The sequence below is a fragment of the Talpa occidentalis genome, unplaced genomic scaffold (assembly GCF_014898055.3).
Source record: "Talpa occidentalis isolate TD23 unplaced genomic scaffold, MPIMG_talOcc4v2.1 talOcc4.2, whole genome shotgun sequence".
Lineage (NCBI taxonomy): Eukaryota > Metazoa > Chordata > Mammalia > Eulipotyphla > Talpidae > Talpa > Talpa occidentalis.
Window position 1 is genome coordinate 92223650 of NW_023602073.1, and position 20758 is coordinate 92244407.

General features: G+C 36.3%; 1 protein-coding gene across 4 annotated transcripts in view; it reads right to left on the bottom strand.

Annotated features, from left to right (window-relative positions):
* Nucleotides 1-17735, bottom strand: part of CEP162 (centrosomal protein 162) — a 69725-nt gene extending 51990 nt beyond the window's left edge. The window contains exons 1-9 of one of the 4 annotated variants that reach the window (XM_054699012.1): nucleotides 17477-17735; nucleotides 16549-16689; nucleotides 16317-16432; nucleotides 13757-13871; nucleotides 10737-10883; nucleotides 10230-10413; nucleotides 8402-8469; nucleotides 3715-3830; nucleotides 362-392 (exon numbers count right to left, since the gene is read on the bottom strand). In XM_054699012.1, coding sequence (XP_054554987.1) covers nucleotides 362-392; nucleotides 3715-3830; nucleotides 8402-8469; nucleotides 10230-10413; nucleotides 10737-10883; nucleotides 13757-13871; nucleotides 16317-16373 — 718 coding nt within the window. In that variant the 5' untranslated portion in view covers nucleotides 16374-16432; nucleotides 16549-16689; nucleotides 17477-17735. Of the gene's footprint in view, nucleotides 1-361; nucleotides 393-3714; nucleotides 3831-8401; nucleotides 8470-10229; nucleotides 10414-10736; nucleotides 10884-13756; nucleotides 13872-16316; nucleotides 16433-16548; nucleotides 16690-17150; nucleotides 17373-17476 lie in introns of those variants that run through there. The other 3 variants (XM_037520045.2, XM_054699010.1, XM_054699011.1) reach the window with 3 other exon arrangements.
* Nucleotides 17736-20758: the final 3023 nt, after the last annotated feature.

Here is a 20758-nt window from a genome sequence, read left to right on the forward strand (position 1 = left end):
GCTATTGTAAATGGAATCATTTTCATATATTGTTTTAGTTATCAAGGTAATGCTGGCTTCATGGAATGAATTTGTATAAGTTTCTCTCTTTCATTTTTTGAAAGAGTTTAAACATTAGCATTAAGTCTTCTTTGAACATTTGACAGATTTCACCCATAAAGTCACCTGTTTATGGGCTTTTAAAATAGCAATATTCTTAAATATAAAAGGCAAGATTCAAGACAAGTATAAGGGATACACTATTGAGAAAATCTGTGATCTTTAACTCATTAGTGATTTTTTTAAAGACATTGACTTATTCAGAATTAATTAGGTATAATTCTGAACAGAACAATTTTTTGTCAATATACATAATATTTACCGTTAGCCAGCATGCCAGTTTTCTCTTCTTCCTAAATTAAGAGATAAAATAATCATATGATCTGAAAACAGTTATATAAAATGACCACAGTGTAAATAATAATAAAATTTGAAAGCCAGTGCTTTATTCCACTATGAAAAGATCAGGAAACGTACTTTTTAGTTCTTTTTCACCAATAATTTTACAAGACTAAAGGTTATAGTTGTGAGAGACATCTAGAATGTACCAGTAATGAACTTACATCTTAATAAGAGTTGTTTAAAGTAATTACATGTCATCTGTTTGTCTACCCTACATAGAAATTCTTCAGTTTTTTAAACTATAATATAACATGGCTATTTCACATAGACTCCATTATTATAAAATCACCAATCTTTTTCCCCTTATTGTTTAAAATTAATGATCAGGGCCACCCTGGTGGTGCAAGGGGTTAAGCACTGCACTATGAAGCAATCCACAGCCTCTGCAGCACAAGTTCGATCCCCGGCTGGCCAGGGAGCAACCTACATGGCGAGGCAGACCTCTCCTGTTTTGCCCGCTGCTCCCCTCAGCAGTTATTTCAGTCAGTCTGCCTGTTCTGTTCCCTACTCTGTCTCTGGTGAATCCTCTCACCCCCCCGCTTCTCTGACCTGTACCCTAGCTCTTATATTCATAAATAAATCTTCAAAAAAAATAAAATTAACAGGCCTCCCCTGGTGGTGCAGTGGTTGAGTGCTGGGCTGCAAGGCTACCCGCAGCCTCTGCAGCGCTGGTTCGATCCACAGCTGCCAGGCGAGGGTCCCAGATGGCACGCAGACCTCTCCTGCTGTGCCTACTGCTCCCCTCAGCAGTGTACTTCTTCAGTCTGCCTGCTCTGCTCTCCCCTCTGGCTCTGGTGAATTCTCTCACCCTCCTGCACTTCTGACTGTACCCAGTGCTTGTATAAATAAATAAATCTTAAAAAAAATTAAATTATGGGCCTCCCCGGTGGCGCAGCGGTTGAGCGCTGGGTTGCGAAGCTGCCCGCGCCCTCTGCGGCGCCGGTTCGATCCCTGCTCCCCGGCCACCGGAGGAGGATCCCACGTGGCGCGCAGACCTCTCCAGCCGCCCGCTGCTCCCCTCAGCAGTGTGCTTCGGTCCTTCTGCCTGCTCTGCTCCCCGCTCTGGCTCTGGTGAATTCTCTCACCCTCCCGCGCTTCTGACTGTACCCAGTGCATGTATAAACAAACAAATAAAATAAATAAATAAATAAAAAACATGCCTCTATAAAAAAAAAAAAAATTAAATTAAATTAACGATCAATTATAACTTGTATTGTTATATCTGCAATTCAAGAGATAAAAATTTTAAAACCTCAGGTCACCAATGGCAAGATAGTTGAAATTTGTCAACATAATAAGTTAGCTTAGGCGAATTTTCTATTGAGCGTCACTTATATCCTCTATGCTTTAGTCAGTATATAGGATCATTACATAATAATAATTTTTAAGCCTTTCCTATTTTGATCTTTACACAGAAGGTTCTTTACGAGACTTCCAAGTTTAGTTATACTTATTATAAGCTTAACTTATGATAAGTTATATTTATTATTATAAGTCTGGTTATATACTTATAACCAAAGTATATACTTACACTTGTTATAATTTTGGTTATATACTTAAATACTTATAACCAAAATTATAGTAAGTATAACCAAGTTTAGTTAAACATATTATCCATACCTTCCACTGACCTATTTATTTTTCAGTAATAAAACTACCTTGCCACTGGTGATATGAGTTTTGAAAATTTTATCTCTTGAATTGTAGATGAAACAATACAAGTTATATTTGATCATTAATTTTAAATAATAAGGGAAAAAGACTGATGATCTTATAATAACAAGAGCCTATGTGAAATTTTATTAAAAATTATGAAAAATTTTACTTATTTGCAATCTTCCAGTATAAATCCCACTGTTTCTAAGGATAATCATCAGATCACATTCACATTAATCTGCCTCAAATTATAAGGTCACCTTGCTCTCACCCGCCAAAACTGAGTGATGTAAGGACATTCAAGGACTAAGTACTAGGCAAATTTTAAAATAAAAGTGTTTATAAAAACCGAAAATGCTTCATAGTCTATGGCTTTACACATGTTCAAAACATCTAGTCCTAACACACAGTGCCAAAAGAGATTATTACCCAGATCAAGACCAATATAACAAATAGTAACTACCCTCCTAGTTACTATTAGGTAGCTTCAAGAATAAGTTCTGTCTGGCAGACAATATGTACTGTATCCTTAACCAGTCTTGGTAAGAACTGACAAGCAAAAAAATTAGGGTATAGCAACATTTAATGTGAACTGAATAATTTAATTCATTGTTAGTCAAGTAATTTTCACACAGTAATACTGCTTCTAACATAAATACAGAGAAGAAAAATCGATTATACTCCACAATGACAAGACCTATGAAAGAAAGTATAATTTAATATACTTGTTTAAAAATTAGATTTGATATTTTGTTTTCAATTTAATTTTTTTTAAAGATTTATTTATTTATTTAAGAACTGGGGTACAGGCCAGATGCACGGGAGGGTGAGAGAATTTACCAGAGACAGAGCTGGGAACAGAACAGGCAGACTGAGGAAATACACTGCTGAGGGGAGCAGCGGGCATGACAGGAGAGGTCCGCCATGCCATGTGGGACCCTCGCCAGCTGGCCGTGATCGAACCGGCGCTGCAGAGACTGCAGACAGCTTCAAAGCGTGGCGCTCAACCACCTGTGCCATCAGGGGAGGCCCTGTTTTCAATTTCTTTCTTTCTTTTTTTTTTATGGGATATTACAGCATGTATTTTTCAGCATTTCACCTTTTTTTTTTTTTAAGATTTATTTATTTATTTATACAAGCACTGGGTACAGTCAGAAGCGCAGGAGGGTGAAAGAATTCACCAGAGTCAGAGAAGGGAGCAGAGCAGGCAGAAGGACCGAAGTACACTGCTGAGGGGAGCAGCGGGCGGCAGGAGAGGTCTGCCCGCCATGTGGGACCGTCCTCCAGTGGCCGGGGAGCAGCTGGGGATCGAACCGGCACTGCAGAAGCTCTGGCAGTTTCTCAACCCAGTGCTCAACCGCTGAGCCACCGGGGAGGCCCTCTGTTTTCAATTTCTAAAGCTTAACTCAAGGCAATTACATGCCAAAAGCAGTCTTTTAGAAAATGATCGATTCTAATGCTATTTCATTAAGATTTAGACCTAAATTGACAAACTGAACTAAGAAAATGGCTGTGTTTTAAGAGACCTATAACTTTATAACAATGAATAAGACTTATCATATAGTAACAGTTTGCTAAGGTAATAAATGAACTGTAAAATATATAACTGACATATACCTGTTTGGGTGTATTTATTTTTTCTGTTTTGGAAATTTCTTTGGAACTAGTCTCTTCATCATTAGTAGTCAAAGGTGCATCAATATCTTCATTTTCAAAATCATCACTGTAATTTTCTGAAGAAAATAATGTAAAAATATACAAGGTTCATACTCAAAGTCAAATTTAGGAAAAGATTGGTGATCTCCAAAGGAAGAATTCTGCATAAGAATAATTTATTGAAATATTAACATAAAGATACTTTTAGAGAACATTTTTTGCAAAGATTTAATAAAAATTAATAAAAAATACTGTAGGTTTATCTTTTTTTGTACTTTCAAAAAATTATGAGTTTTATAGTTTTGATTTTTGACTTTATTAATCAAATAAAAATTTCAAGAGTTGTCCAAAGACAAAAATTTCATATTTGTTTTTTAAAAACAAAACTCTTAAGTTGCTTCCTTACAAAAGGTCATACATTTGTGAAATCTTGCCACTCTTAAAAAGATTGAATTTTGATTTCTCTTTTATAAGTTGTATTTTTTGGTTTCTATAGGTATTTCTACTGTAAGTCTTATCACTACTTATATCAGGTTGATTTCTAACCTTTTGACCTCCTTAGCTTTCCCTATTCCTTCGGTAAATATTGGCCCTTTATGACCATCATTGTTTCCCATTAATTCTCAGTGAAGTCCCCAATTCTATCTTGATGGCTTTGCAGAACAGAGAGGGTATCAATGTTAACATATATAAGTGATCTTCCCCCATCACTTATGGGGAAGATGGGGCAGGAATTATCTGACAACATCTCTTTGTCAATTTTTAACTTGTTGCTTTATACCTTTTAAATCAGAGGACTGATTGAAATCTGCAGATTCTAATGGAAAGAGAATGGCCTTTTTCAGAGAAAAACCAATCATCCGAGAAAAAAGCATCATCTTACTGTATTTTAAAAATTAAATATCACATTCAGCAATGGGGTGGTCTGATGGGGAAAGACTGTATGATTTACCAGAGAGTCTACGTCTGGAATGGCTGTCCTTTAGTATTTTCTCAGAATGAAGCATAGAACTTAAGTGTAATTAACAATGGAAGTTTGAAAATTAATTCCAGAGGGCTTACAAGTTAAATCAAGATGTCTCCTATGATATCTGGCTACAGAAATATCTTCACTTTAGTTCACAAGGAAAACAGCCTGGGTTTTGTAACCTAGATAAGTTAGGTTAGTTGGTGAACTACATTAACACCTATACTCAAAGGCTGAGAGGCTCACCTTTGCTTCTTGTCCAAATGAGAAAGAACATTGTTTGGGATTTTTTAAATATCAGTAGATATAAGTCACAAAAAAGCTATTGAAAAAAACTTAACATTACGCATATTTCTATATCCTAGGACCAATAAACAATATTTAAGAATCTGAGAGTAAAGATAGAAACCAGTGAATTTTAAGTAACCTTAGAAATTATACTTGCTTTAAATGATGAACAAAGAGAGAAGAGCTCTGGGAAGGTATGACAATGAATTTAGACTAATGACATGAAATCAGAAGGGGATATAGTATTTGACAGCAAAAAGACAAGAACAAGAAATAGCTCAGGCAGTACAGCATAGCACTTAAGTATAGCATAGCTCAGGCAGTACAGCATAGCATTTCTGGTTCTAATTTTGCTATAGAAGGTTTTAATTTTAGCTATAGAAGGTTAGCATGTCATACATTTTCTCTTCCTCACTATTCCCATCTATAAAATATAAAAAAAAATTATAATAAACAATAAACCCTTTGAGTATTTATGTCAGAGTTGCTGACAAGAGTTAAAGTATTTACAACAGTGGCTGATTTATAACATCAACTATATATAAGTGTTATCTATTATGTTTAGTAGTAGTAATTATCTTTGCTAGTATTATTATAGCCAGTATTGCATTTAATCCTGACTGAAAGTTAATAAAGTCAAATATGTTTTATTGGGAAAAGTGCTAATCTAATGTGTGATTTTCAAAACTACATTTTTATAAATGTACTTAGTAAGTGAACAGTCATAGGCAAATACTACTGTCCAAATATATAATTGATATATACCACCCCCAGGAATTTGTCAGGAATAAAGTAGGCTTGAAGTTGGACAGAAATATCATTGGTAGACAAAGAGAAAAGAAATGGAAATAAAGGAAAGGAAAACAACATATCAGAGATTTAAAAAAAAAAAAACAAAAACAAGGCAAATTAAGCTTATATGAAAACAAAAGAACAAAACCAAATTGAAGGCATGGAGAAATATAAAATATAGGAAAAATATAAAATATAATATCTAGGTTCTTCCATATTCTTTGAAAAACAATGAGAATATAATTTATAGTGTCCTGACCTTTTAGGAAGAAAGATGTCATACATTCAAGGTTAAGAATGTTTCCATTATTTTATTCCCCACCCTTCTAACCTTGAAAATAGTATTTGCATAAGTAGAAAATGTTTTTAAAATTCAAATAAAATAAATAATACTCAATATAAAAGACTAAAAGATCCTTTTTGGAGATATTTCTTATTATTTGTTTGAAAATTTATGTGCAGGTTTTTTAGTATGATGAAAGCTAGAGGACTTTCTCCCTAGCCATAATGGATTTAAGACTTTGAAAACAACTGATAGATTGAACAAAATAGATAAAACAACTATTTTTAGACATCGGCCAAATGGCAGTGTAGAATGTGATTCCTAAGAAATGATAAACAAATGAGCTGGGACCTTTACTTGCCTGATGGTAACTCCAGAGGCAACTCTGGAGTGCTGACCAGGACAGGGAGATCAGGACTGCCTCACCATGTTGAGAAGATACAGACAACTGTTAAGGAAGGCTCAAGAGGGCACTGACAGAGGAGGTAGCTATGTAAAAACAGAGCTCTAGAAATGGGCTTAAAGGTTCCCCTGAGTCTTTGCTGACTACTAAGCTCTTTCTGTATAGTTTGAGCAAACAACAATTGGGAAGCTACAGGATGCACAGTTCCAAAAATTCACACAGGAGAAAGAGTTAATGGAGCACTAAGCAGCTTGGGTGGAAAAAGTCCTCACTTAGGGCCTCCCTGGTGACGCAGGCAGTTCAGCACCACACTATGAAGCTGTCCTCAGTTTCTGCAGCGCGGGTTCCATCCCGGCCAGCCGGCGAGAATCCCACATGGCGAAGCAGACCTCTCCTGTTTCGCCCGCTGCTCCCCTCAGCAGTGTATTTCTTTAGTCTGCCTGTTCTGTTCCCCACTCTGTCTCTGGTGAATTCTCTCACCCTCCTGTGTATCTGGCCTGTACCCTGGTTCTTGTGTAAAAATAAATCTTTAAAAAAGAAAAACAAAATAGAAAAAGTCCTCATTGATCAATAGGGTAATCAATGGAAACCTGAGAAGCACTGTGCCTTAAGCAGTGTTGAACTTTACCAAGAGTAAAGACTACTCTAGAATTCCCCTAACAAAGCATAAGAAAAATCTCCAAAGGATCAAACTGGCAGGATCAATAAAATGCCAGAACAAAACTCACCACTCTTTAAAAGAAAACAAAATCCACATACTCAGCAACATAAAACTCTGCAATATCAAACACCCACAAAAAAATCATTAGATTTCCAAGGAGAGAAAATGACCAATAAGAAGAAAATGCAATCAATAGAAAACCAGAAATGAATAAACACTGAGATAGCAAAATATGCAAAATATTGAGGTCTTGGGGCAGGCGGAGGGGGCGGTTGTTATTGAGGAAAGATATTAAAAATGCTAAAAAAAAAAAAAAAAAGGACCTAAAGGAAATGCCTGCAGTGAAAGAAAAATAATCATTCAATGACTTAACAGATTAAAGAAAAAGTTAGTGAACCTGAAAACAGAGCAATAGCAATTGAAGAGAGAAAAAAAAGCTTGATAAAATAAAAGTCTTAGCGACCAATGATAGAAAATTTTGCTTTCTAACATACTTACATAATTTTAAATAAGAATCAGAGGGCAAGGGCAAGTGTGGGAGGGCACTCCTATGAAATGGTATTCTAAAAGGAAAATCTAAAAGAGACTCATATTGTGAATCATAGGGCGACGAAGAAAAAAGTCCTACAGCAAAGAGTTATTTATAAATAACAGGCCTAAAGAAGGGATAAAATGGAATGCAATAAATACTCAATCCAACTGAATATGGGACAAAAGCAGTCACAACAACAAAAAAGATGGGAGGGTAAAATCAAATGGCAAAACAGTAAATAACCATAACCATTAGGATAAAGATATTTTTGTAAAAGGTAGAAACCTTTCAATTAGAAGTTAGAGACTGTTAGACTGGGTCAAAAAGCAAAAGCTAGCTTTATGTTATCTACAGGGAAATCATTTTAAATATAATCATACATAAATCAAAAGATAGAGAAAGGAAGATAAATTACTTCTCCAAATATGCTTTAGAGGTATCTATCCTGGCCTCTACGGATTTCCCCAATCCTAGCACAAAATATCTTTTTTTTTCTGTCTTCCCAACTGGTCCATTGTCCATTCATAGCAAATAAGGCAGCAAATGAGACGCTTTTAACAATTTCTTAGTAGCTCAGATTGTGACATAAGCAATTAACTCTGTATGTCCAAAGCTCTTTTCCAGACAGTATCATTTTTCTTTTAACTATTTTTCTCTTATGACTTTATTAAAAGCTTTATTATCTTTTCAAATATTGCACATTTTAAAACCCATGGCATTACCTGCCAGTTCTTCATACTTGAATTCATTTTCATGTTTATCTTCAGTTAGTTCTATATTAGCTTGATTACTGGAGAAAAATCATTTAATTTAGTATTACACAATAACACATTTCTATGCAATCTTTTGTATATAGTTTTTAAAATCTCTAACATACAGTTTTCTCAATTATGCTTGTTCTATCCAAAGCTAAAAACCTAAGAACCATAAGAAAAAGAGGCTTAAAGTCGAAGACTAATGGTAATTGCCAAAGCACTACCAAAAAAATAAATAAATAAATAAATAAAAATGCTGTTTAACTTTCTACACAAATATACAAAATTTTATACATAAATGCGTGCAATAATTTGTATATGAAATCACAGGGCTCATATATCCCTTTTAAACTAAAGATTAGGAATTCACAAATTATGAGAACCAGTGAAGTCCACATGGAGGGCAGAAAAAATGCCATGGTCAGCATTTATAAGCTAATAAGCAATTTAATCCTGAAATGGAAGATAAATTCCTATTTATCTGAAATCAAAAACTCTGCAAGGAGACAAAAGGAGTTTGAACAAGTTTAAATTATATTGGCTATATTAGTTCATGCATAGCTTTCTTTCAAACCAAGAAATCAATTCTACCCTTTTCAGTCCACAATCATTAAAGTGAGATTATTATCAGATCTAAGAAACTATGACTATTAGAACAGCAGACACTTGATAGAGCATATTCAACACTATGCTGCAAACTGCCTAGACTGTTCTGCAGTAGCAAAATGAGTGGATAAGAACGTTGTTAAGAAATAAGAACAAGTTAAGAAATATTGCAAAGGGGCAAAAAAATGTGTGGCAAACATATCTGTGCATGCTTAAATTGTATTGTCACTGTTGGGGCAGTCACCATGAGCTCTGAGTGTCCTTACACATTCTTGCTGGGTATGCCAATAAGGCCCCTCTTCTCTAAATCATTTCTCAGAGTGGTGTTTGCAGTGAGCAACCTTGTGAGATTGAGGCAATGTTTCCACCCAAAGAGCAGGTTTATTTCCACTTACAGAGAAAGCAACAGATTCCTCAAGCACAGCAACCCTTTCCTGTAAAGCAACTGACTGCATGGGTCGACTCTCATCATGGGCCCTTGTGTTACGTAACCTCTGTATGATTGGTGGGACATGGGGAAACGGAGGCAAATAAACATAACACTCAGGGTCTATTTTTATGAGAAATGAAGTCCTTTGTTTCTGACTCAGGAATCTTGGGTCTGTTGTCAGCATCTATATATAAAACTGGCAGGATAACTTGTTAGCTTAAAATTAAGGTGACAATCTCAGACCCTGCAGTTTGTAAAGTCACTGTTCTGCTTCCTCCACTATCTATAAGAAGTGTCTTGAGGAAAACATGCACTCTAACAAGAGGTTATGATTGTCCTCATGCCTATAATTATATTTTGGTGTCCGTAAAATCTTAGTTACAATCAGACTTTCATTTATAATTCAAAAAATTAAACTGAAACTGAGGAAATTAAAGACATCGGGGTTCACAAAGGACTTGAAAATATCAGAAGTTTACTGCATTCAGAGAGAACCAGCTGAATCTCTAGTAGGTTTCTTGGTGGTCATCAGTGTCAACCATGTACAAAAGCTGGACACAGACCAAAATGTCAATGTTTTGTACTTCCCCTTCCCTTTCAGTTTCTTTATCCCTCAGTTTATAATAGCTACTGGGAGCTCTTACCTAGTTATCAGTGGAAAACCACTGAATAAGTTACTTCCCACTCAAGTCTGTGGCATATACCAAAAATAAAGAGAAACAAAAAAATTATTTAATGATTATAGTATATTTACAATACCTATGTAAATCTTTAAATTGTGTGGAGTCATTAGAATCCAATTCCTTATTTAGTCTTGAATAATCAATGGAAGATGTTAAGCCTTTCTCTAGTCTGGCAAAAAACTGCTCTTTTTCCTCTTGTTCTTCCAATGTGTCCAATCCCAGTCCAAGAACACTATGATTGAGCTCAGAAACTACTATCTCTAAATAGAAAGAACAAATAAACTTTATTAATATACACAATTTTGATGAAATTAATGTAAAGATTATTGACATTAAAAATTAAATTTTTAAAAAATATAAAAACAATCTTGCACTTACAAAATATTTATGTTTATAGTCAATATGCAGTGTTACAAGGTTTCTCTAGAGGTGCAATTCTCAACCTTCAAGGAAGATATTAAATCTGTTTACATGGTTCAGCAAAGGTGGCGCCAAAGTAGTTATGAGATGATTTTTATAAAATATTTTGATTATAAGCATAGTAATTAATAAACTGTCACCTCATATTCCTTATATTTCTTACCGTTTGTTTCTAAGCTGTCGATACTTAAGATAGAGGTTCCACTGCTCTTAAGAAATTGAATCCTTTCAGTAGATTCTTCTTCTATATCCAAAATGGGCTGTGAAGTCTTTTTGGTTTTTAAGTAGCTTACATTTGTCCCAACCAGTCCTAAGGATGGTATTGAATATAGTTAGATATTTATGCTCAAAAAATTGCATTGACTATTATGCCAACACAGTATAATACTTATTTTGTGGACTAAAGCTACGAAACAGATCTGGTTTACAAAATGAAATGCATCAGACCTAAAGTTCCCAAAAGAAAAATTACAGCTCTACTTGTTTTCATAGCATTTTAACAGACTTTTTAAAATTGCATAATGAGACAAGATTTTTATTTTTTTTTTAAATTTTTTTTTGAGATAAGATTTTTAAAAACTGTTTTGTGGCACAATTACTTAACAGAGTATACCATGAGACTGTGACTATATGAAGGAAGAGCAGGACATACTGCGTGAGCTGTTCCAAGCAGAGAAAGAGAAGGCACACACATATAGTCAACAATGGGAGGGGCAGGTCACATTTGTAAACAAAAGGGTCAGTGAGGTTGGATCTAGAGTTTGAAGGTGAGCCTGGCAGGAAATAAGCCCAGAGTAGGCACTGTTGGTCAGACTAAGTTTGGCCTCACATGGTAGGGGTAGGGTTTTGCTCTTTATTTGAAAAGCACTAAAAATTAACACAAAAAAATCTGTAACCTCAAAATTTCTTTACCTTAATGGTATATATTTGATGTAAAAAAACTGATATGTGGTTAAAGTAAATAATTACATTGGGATAGAAACATGAAAACTAGAAAAATACCACTTTTACTGAGAAGGAAGTTTTACTAAGTATTCAGAAATTCAGACTTACATCTCCTAACTAGTATCCTCTTAGAAAGGATTTAAAATTCATTTATTTTATGACTGTGTGAGTAATGGTTTTACTGAATCAAATAATTTCTACACAGCTGCATACATACTGCAACAGACACTCCAAATGAAAATGTGCACGTTGAGGTTGGGGTGCTCAGAGTCCCACTGTGGCTCTGAATCGACTCAGACATGTGACCACACAAGATGTGAATCAAGCTCACAAGAGACTAATATAACAGACGTCAAAATCCAGTAGTTATTTATAATGAAGAATATAACTGGTTAGAGTAAGATCAGATCAGTTCAACCTCTTAGAAGAGCATGCCATCATCTTATGGCAATTGAAAAAGAAAGTAAAAGGGTAGAAGTTTGCTCCATGTTGATATTTAAAGGTGTCTATACAACAGTGGTAACGCAATCTTCATCCAGGGTATTTAATTCTCATTTAACACTAGGCACTCTTGATGACAAGATTTTCTTGTCTTTGTGCATAAGTGCCTAGTATAGGAACATAACTTTAAGTCAATAAATGTTTGTGATTGAACCAGGGACCAGGTTATACCCTTGAGCAAAGATTTCCTCTCCCCTGAGTTCAGATAAGACATTTTCAAAGTTTGCTTAAGTATTACTAACCAAATCCACCTCTAATTGATATATTCTTTAAAAAAAATACCTTTAGTCAGGCAACATTCAAATGTTTTATCTAGGACCTATTTTTGCCTTTAGAGTGAGTTTACAGATGCCTTCTCCTACGTATTACTTTCTAGAAAAGAGACTTTCATGCTAATTAAGCTCCAAATCTTTGTCAACAACTCCAACAGTACTTCATCATCCTTTTCAAGTACCAACAGGGGAAAGGTTTCTAAAAAACAATTCTTCATATGCAAACTTCATAGTTGGATAATTTAGGGATTTATTAAAAATGCACAGAATTTCTCAATAAGGCACTTCCTTATGATACAGTATTAAGAACACAAAGAAGTGACTGTCAAATTTAATCTAGCATTTATTTATCAAATACTTTTATTATTTACTGTTGAGGATCAGGGAGCAAAAGAAAATAGAAGTATTTTCTGGTTCCAGAAAGCTCCTAACCTCAGGAACAGCCCTATAGGTTACCACTATTAATATAAAGTTTGATGGTCTTTCAACATAAGAACAAAGGAGAAAATAATTGTGAAGACAGGGAGTTAGAAGAGTTAGGGCAGGTTTGCAAAAAAGAAGTAATACCTAACTTTACTGGACAAAAGAGGTGAGAAAAAGGCATTCCAGTGGCAAGTAAGCATGAGCTAAGGAACGGAGGCATGAAGCCAAGGGTGTTTTCAGGAAATAAAGAATAATTGAGTGTGGCTGCAGTCATGAGGCTAGAAAGGAGGGTTCCAGTTAGAGCCTTAACTGTTCACATAAAGGAATTCTGGGGCAATTTTATGTGCAAAACAATAGCCACAGGTTAATTTTTGTGAGAAAATTTCTGTATCCCTACAGAAGAGATAAAAAAATACTATAGGTATACAAAATAATGTTTACAAAATAGTGTTTAACACTAATCCACACAAAGCGTAAACACTTAATATAAGTATTCTGGGGTTCCTTATGGATATGTAAGTATACTGAAGAAAACACTAAAGAGTAATTTTCCATTTATAATGCCATGACTAGAAACAGTTTTGGTTAAGATATTTACATGTGCCAGACAAAATCAATAATGAGTTTTTCACATTAAAGCAGTAAATTATTAGCAACAAGCAGTTGCTAATAGAATGATACCAGAATCTATAGATTTATTAAAATCTTCCTGATACAATAAAATTAACGCATTGCCAGAATATTTTATTAAATCACCAGGTCAATTTTATATTAAACATAATATATACCTATATTATTCATCACCTTAATTTGAACAGAAAGCTCTTAATGTAAAATAATACGATATGCAGAAACATATTCTCAAATATATAAATATATAATATTGTGAAATAATACGAAAATCAATTCAAATCTCAAAAATTCACATTATCATTATTATTTTCTTTATATACGTATAGCACCATAGCAAAACCCAGAATTGAAAGTATTGACTGACCCCTTGTGGTCAAATAATTTAAAAATGAAAATCAGCAATATTTACCACCATCTTCAAAATCATCCTCAGTTATCCACCATGGCACTGTGTCAATCTTTTTCATTTCCTTTTTAGGTTGTCTAAGTGTATTGTTTGAATTTTCAAAAGAGTCATCTGAAAGCTGAATCAGACGCAAAATTATGTTCTGAATTCAAGAATCACATTCATCATTAAAAATGTTTCTATTCATTCTCTTAGAATTTAGCTATTACATAAACAACAGTCTCAGCAACAATGTATGAATTAACATCTTTAAAAGTACGTAGACAAAATAACTTAAAAAAAACCAAACATAGATTTCTAAATATCAACTTCACACAGAGATTTAAAGAAGCAGACTAACTTAAGAAAAAAAAAATATCAACAAGAACAAAGAAATAAAAAAAAATTGATGAAGAAATTTAATCAGGAAAGGAAAATGAACCAATTGTCTGCTAGACATTCTTTAGGGTCTAAGAATAATTATTAAGCAAAATTACCTAGTATCACTCTGGAAGAATACACAATCCCAAAACCGGGAAGAACTAAATTTCAGGTGTTTGTCAGAGAAATTAGAATTTTGTTACATGATATATAAATTTTAATAAACTTTTATGAACATCTCTGGTTTTTAGCCCCAAATTTTACTACAGTACTAAATCCCCTACTCTAACCCCAAACTACCCCCCCTCACTCTCGGCTACTAACTTGCGGAGTCAAACAGATCTGATTCAGATTTCAACTTCAAAACATTTTAGCTATATTATTTATGAAAATTTAGCTTTTTAAATTTATTCATATGCAAAACAAGCATAGTAGCACTTAACTTGCAGGGTTGTGGAGAAGATCTAATGCAGCACTACTATCTAACGAAATTCTCTATTCTCCACAATCTTCCATATTGCTTTCTAGATTACTATCATCAAAAACAAAACAAAAAGCTAATCCCTAGATAGTAACAGCACTAGTGTGGATATGGAGAAACTGGAATATAACATGCTAATACACCACTGATGTGAAGTTAAAATGGCATACAAAACAGCCTGGCAGTTTCTCAAAAGGTTATACAGAGTAACTATGTGACCTAGCATTTCCACTCAAGCTCCTAGGTATATACACAAGAGACATGAAAACATACATTCACACAAAAAGCTAAATAAACCGTTTATAGTAGCATTATTCACCACTGAGAAAATGTGGAAAGGACTCAAATATCCATTAAGTCAAAATGTGAAAGAATTAAAACATCCATTAATTGGTAAGCAGGTAAACAATACATGGAACATCCATATATTATTCAGTTATAAAAAGGAATGGAGCACTGAGAGATGCCATCACATGGAAGACTTGAAAACATCAGGCTAAGTGAAAGAAGCCAGTCACAAACGCTACACATTGTATGATTCCATTTCTAAGAAGTGTTTATAATAGGTATATTCTCAGAGACAGAAAGTACATTAGTAATTACCTGAGGCTGGGTAAGGCTACAACTAAGGTACAGGGTTTCATCTGGGGGTGATAAAAATGTTCTAAAATAACTGTGATTGTGTAACTAAGAATATATTAAAAACCACCAAATCAGATATTAAATGGGTGAAGTGTATGCTACGTAATATCTGAATAAAGCTGTAAAAAAAAGTCAATCCAACCAATTTCCTTAAAAACAAAGTTACATAAACTGTATCTGTGAACAACCTGAGCAATAACTTATCAGAATAACATAAGAAACCAGCATGACTCTGAAAACATGGTTGTTTGTTGTTAAAAATAAAACACTGCCTTATCCAACTCTCTAACATAAGAGTTTTTGTGAGTTGAAGATATTCAAGATATTCAAGTTGAAAATAAATACAAGATATACTTAGAAATGTGATAGTTACCTTTAACTGTATAAATAGAAAAAAAAACTTCTCTGGTATAAACTGATTTTTTTTTAAATATTTTTTATTGAAATAACACTGCATTATGAAATCATGTAAGTTTCAGGTGTGCAAAATGAAAAATCAATATGGGCATATGCTAAAAGTCTAATTCTAAGGTACTAATATTTAAAATGAGATCTTTACCAGCCAGGTAAAGAATAAGGAAACAGCCTTACTGGAAGAGGGAACAGGTAGCTTAAAGCTCTTTAATGAAACAAGTTTGGCGAGACTGGGGAAGAAAAAACGTCAGCATAGTCTAAGTGGATAAGGAAGAGTGATACAGTCAATGAGGTAGGCATGAGTAAAATCATGAAAACCCCAGAAAGGAGGTAGGATTTTACTGTAGAAGAGGGGATGCCAATAGAGTGTTTTATGTTAGGAAGAAACAGAAGCTGACTGAGGTAATGACATGCTGACTGCATGGTGGTGAGGGAATTCTGGGACAGTATCTGGGAACTGCTGCAGTAACCCAGGTGAGATGACAGTGTTCCCCACTAGGATGGCAGCAGTGAAAAGGGGGAGAACTGAAGGGTAACTGGTATATTCTGGAGGCAGGGCTGACAGAACTTGGTTATAGACTAACTGTATCCAGAGGCAAAAGAGAATCAAAGGATGAGTCTCTTGTGAGACAAATTTAAATACAGCTTTTAAACATTAAAACTTACCTCTTTCATGAATTGTTCAAACTCTTCATCCAACTTTTCTTTGGAATAGTGAGTCATAATCAATACTTTTCTTCTTCCAAAGTAAACATTCCAAGATATTTCTAACACTGGAAACACTAAACAAAAGGTATAAACATCTTTTGAAGAAATGATGTTACAGCATTGAAAACAACCAGAATTAAACTTGAGCTGTTTCTCTTAGGATTTAGAATATATGTGCACAATTACTGACCAGTTAGCTAGATAAAAGATTCCAAATTCAGTAAAAAGCTTATATGGACAAGCTGTTTCACATCTCCTTTACTTGTGGGAGTCAGAATCACATTTTCATTGTTAATATCCAATTGTTAAAGGGTGCTTTCCACAATATTTCCTAAATCGGGGAGGGAAGGGGTAGAGGGAAGGGGGTGAAGGAAGGAAGAGAGAGAGAGAAAGAGAGAGAGAAAGAGAGAGAGACAGAGAGAGAGACAGAGAGACTGGTTGATTAACATATCCGTTCCTCTCAAGAAATCTTTGAAAAGTTATCAAATACAAAAGACAGTTTCTGTTTTGCAAAACAGTTTGTGCTCTTATTATCCAGCTAGACACTTATTAATCCTTATTGTTTTACAAAATATATTTTCCAAGTAAGGAGACGTTTCCTGATACAGACAAACGGAGATAAAGACCCAGAAACTACCTAACAAAGTTAAAGCAGTATACAAATAACAACGAATTCTATTTCTTTTGGAGAGAGGGAAGGCCACCAAAAATAACAATGACTTGCATCGCCAAATTCTACCTTGTTCTCCTAAAGAGCCCAACTTCAGATCTGCCCCAATTTCTGGCCTGTACCTTTGAAGAGCTTGCAGCCCAGCTCTCGCGTAGAGGCGGGAGGTGTGGATAACCAGGCAACAAATAGCCCAACTTGCAGAATCACACCTCCTGTCCCTCATTAGCATTTCCGATCAGTCAGAGACGATGCAGCTAAGATCTCGGGACGGGAAGCACCCTACTGTAAGAGTCCGGGACCCCGGAAGCTAGGGTTGGGGGGACGGCGGGCAGACAAAGACCCCCGAGCAATGCAGTCGGGAGGAGGTGGGGATTACAGCCCAGCAGGCCGGGGCTGAGGACGCCGCTACCGAGAACCGAGAGGGAAGCCAGAGTCCAGCCTCACTTACCTTAGCCTCTGAATTCCGCGCTTTCTGGGAAGGTCGGAGCAGGCCCGGCAGTTGCCAAGGTAACAGACGGAAGCGGCCGGGCTCCCAGTCACGTGATCCGAGTGATCACGTGGCTGGTGAGTCCCTTGAGACTGCGGCTTGTGTCTTTTTGTGCCTCTGCAAGCGAGATTTGGAACCGCCGAGGCTCAGTAGGATAGTTTGGCAGGTGAGGCCATCCCGCAGCACTAATTGCTAGGCCCGGCTTTTCTCTGCGCTTCCTGGAAGGGCGGAAGGCGCGGGCATGGCGGAGGCTGGAGGCCCCGGCGTGGCTTGCTGGGAAATGTAGTGCAGCGCCCCAAAACTCGTATTTCCGCACTTTCCCACTCCTCCCACTCGCTGCCGGAAGTTTTGAAAAATTTAATGATCGGATTTTCTGTGTACAAAGCCCTCTGTGGGCGTTGTGAGACAAACTTGAGCCAGTGAGAAAGCACTGTGTTGTCTGGGTAAGGATTCTTCCACCATCTAGTGGACAAGAAATTGAAAATACACATGCACGCAGATCTTGTAAAGACCCTGTTACTAGTCTCTGAGCACAGCTGCTTTCCCGCTGCTCCCTCTATTGCCTCATTCTTTAAAGATTTATTTATTTATTTATACAAGCACTGGGTACAGTCAGAAGCACGGGAGGGTGAGAGAATTCACCAGAGCCAGAGCAGGGAACAGAACAGACAGACTGACGAAATACACTGCTGAGGGGAGCAGCAGGCACAGCAGGAGAGGTCTGTCACACCATGTGGGCCCCTCACCCCGTGGTGGGGGATCGAACCGGCGCTATGGAGGCTGCGGGCAGCTTCATAGCCCAGCACTCAACCACTGCGCCACGGGAGAGGCCCTATTGCCTCATCCTTTGACGGCATCTTACAATTACTTTCTTGGATTTTTAATTTAATTTTTGCTATTTCTTAAAAAAAAATAGTTGGAATTTGAGAGGATAGCGTTTAGTATAGTGGAAGTAAAATTGATGACAATAGTTAATAGGATTGCTTGCAGCAGACATAATTCAGGACCATCTCTGGCGTGAACTTTTCATTCAGAAAATGAAATGGTTATTGCACTCCAAATGTATACATGCTAGGAGCGGTACCATACGATAACCTTTTGAATAATAACAGAGATTGTAAAAACTATTATTTATTGAGCACCTAAGTTGGTAAGAGCTTAACATTTCAGTCTTTCACTCAATCTTCACAATCTACATGTCATTCAATGCAGTCTGTATTTTGTTTCTAATATGTGATTATAAGGGCAGAAGGACAGGGAGCAGGTTCTCTATGACCCGCGCAGACAGGGTAAAGGAGGGAGTGGGTCCTGGAGCCCTCAGTGGCTTTTCAGGCTTTTATTGGGATTTACCAGGTACACGGTAGGCAGGGATTCTGGGGGGCCAGGAGGCTGGCAGGCCTCCCAGCACCCAGTAAGTCTTCATGCTACCTGGACTCTCTGGCATTCTCTGGTGGCCTTGTTCTCTGCTGCTCTCCTGGTTCTGCTCTCTGCTGGCATCCCCATGATGCTGCCCTTATAAGCCCAGTCTCTCAGCACAGGTGTATCCACTTACCCATGCCCACACCCTACTCCAGGTGCCCGCCATCAGGCATGCATTCAGGACCACAAGGATCCATCATCAATCCTAATGGCGGAGGGCAGAAAGCCTGATACTTTTTATTTACCCTACAGTGATAATGAATAAGACAGTCAGAATTCTGGTCCTTTGGACATGCAGAGTAATCAGAAACTTGCACTTCAAAAAGAAAACAGCTCTCATAGCAGAAGTAGGGTGTGTTAGGAAGATACTAGAGATTGTCTTACTCCCTGAGAGGCTAGAGTAGCTTCTTATATAAAATGATATCTGCATTGAAACCTAAACCATCTAAGGATCAATAGAAGATAGCAAAGGTTAATGAGTGGCAGTTTTTAGTCAAAAGGAATCCATTTAAAAGTTGCTCAAAATCTCAATGAAGTTGTGATCCCATTTTAAAAATGAGAAGCTGAAATAGATTAAGTAGCTTGCTGAAAATCCTAGTGACTGAACCAGAATACAAAACGTGTTTTCACTTCCTTATCCACTTTCAGTTCTATCATCCTGCCATTGATTAAATACTTTCCACTGCTTTACCCCACTCGCCCTTTCGAGCAGTCTAATCTAGAGCTTTTGACTATAATTTAAGAGAATCACCTGACAACTATAACCTTGTCTTTTACTCCTGCTACAACTTCTGGGACCACTTCCACTCAGGCTTTGACTAGTTTCACACACATGTAACTTGACTGTAAGCTTGGTCCTGCAGTGTGGATCATTGCCTGCATTTTTTTTTTTTGTGCGAGGTGACAATCATTAAAGGGCAATTACAAAAACTGTGAATTGATAAACTAAAAGCAAATCTAGGGACAGAAAGTCTGGGTCTTCTTTCTGGGCCTTGTCTGGTTCCTGTAAAGGAACCTTAGATTAACTGAGATGCTGGTTAAAGTTGAGTGAAATTTTGAATGGAAAGCGGAGGAGAAAGATAATGACTACCAGTACAGCTTTTGGATCACCTTCACCATCAGGGTCAGTAGTTGGTTCCATAAAACCTCCATTTGAGATTGTGTCTGGCCAGCACCTAGAAGACTTGGTGACAGGTTGGAGTTAATGGAGAGAAATGGATTTGAATAGGGAAAATTTCCGATATATTGGTTACCACTTAAAATTTTCCCAGCCCTACATCTTATTGAAATCACTCTTTATACAACCAGTTTAACAGACTTTGACCAGCTTCCTGCAGGTACAACATTCCACTTTTGTAGACATTCTATCTTTGTCTTTGTACAAAGGTAGAATGTCTCACCTTTAATACAGGTGTGAGCTTCTTACTCCCTTTTCTGGGTTTTTTTCTGACATAGAAAAGTGGAAGTCCATTGAATGGCATGCCACACTGTGGAACCTACAAGTGGTTGTGTGTTCAAGTGGTGACCTTCACCTATGGAGGATATAAACCCATACAAAATCATTTTTCCTTTTATTTCATGGATTTCATTGTAGTTTCTTCGAAGGTCTAGGAAATCCTGCACAAGTTGGCCATAATAGTTTAATAACACATCCTTATTTTCACTTTTCCTTCTTCCTGGCTTGTATTTTACTTTAGGGTTTCATTATTCTTGATGTCTGGGGTCATGTTCGCAGATAAATTACCAGTAAGTTAATCTTTTAGGGAGGATTTCAGACCCAGACAATTATCTTACTAAGTTGCAATAATAAATATTTTCAATACA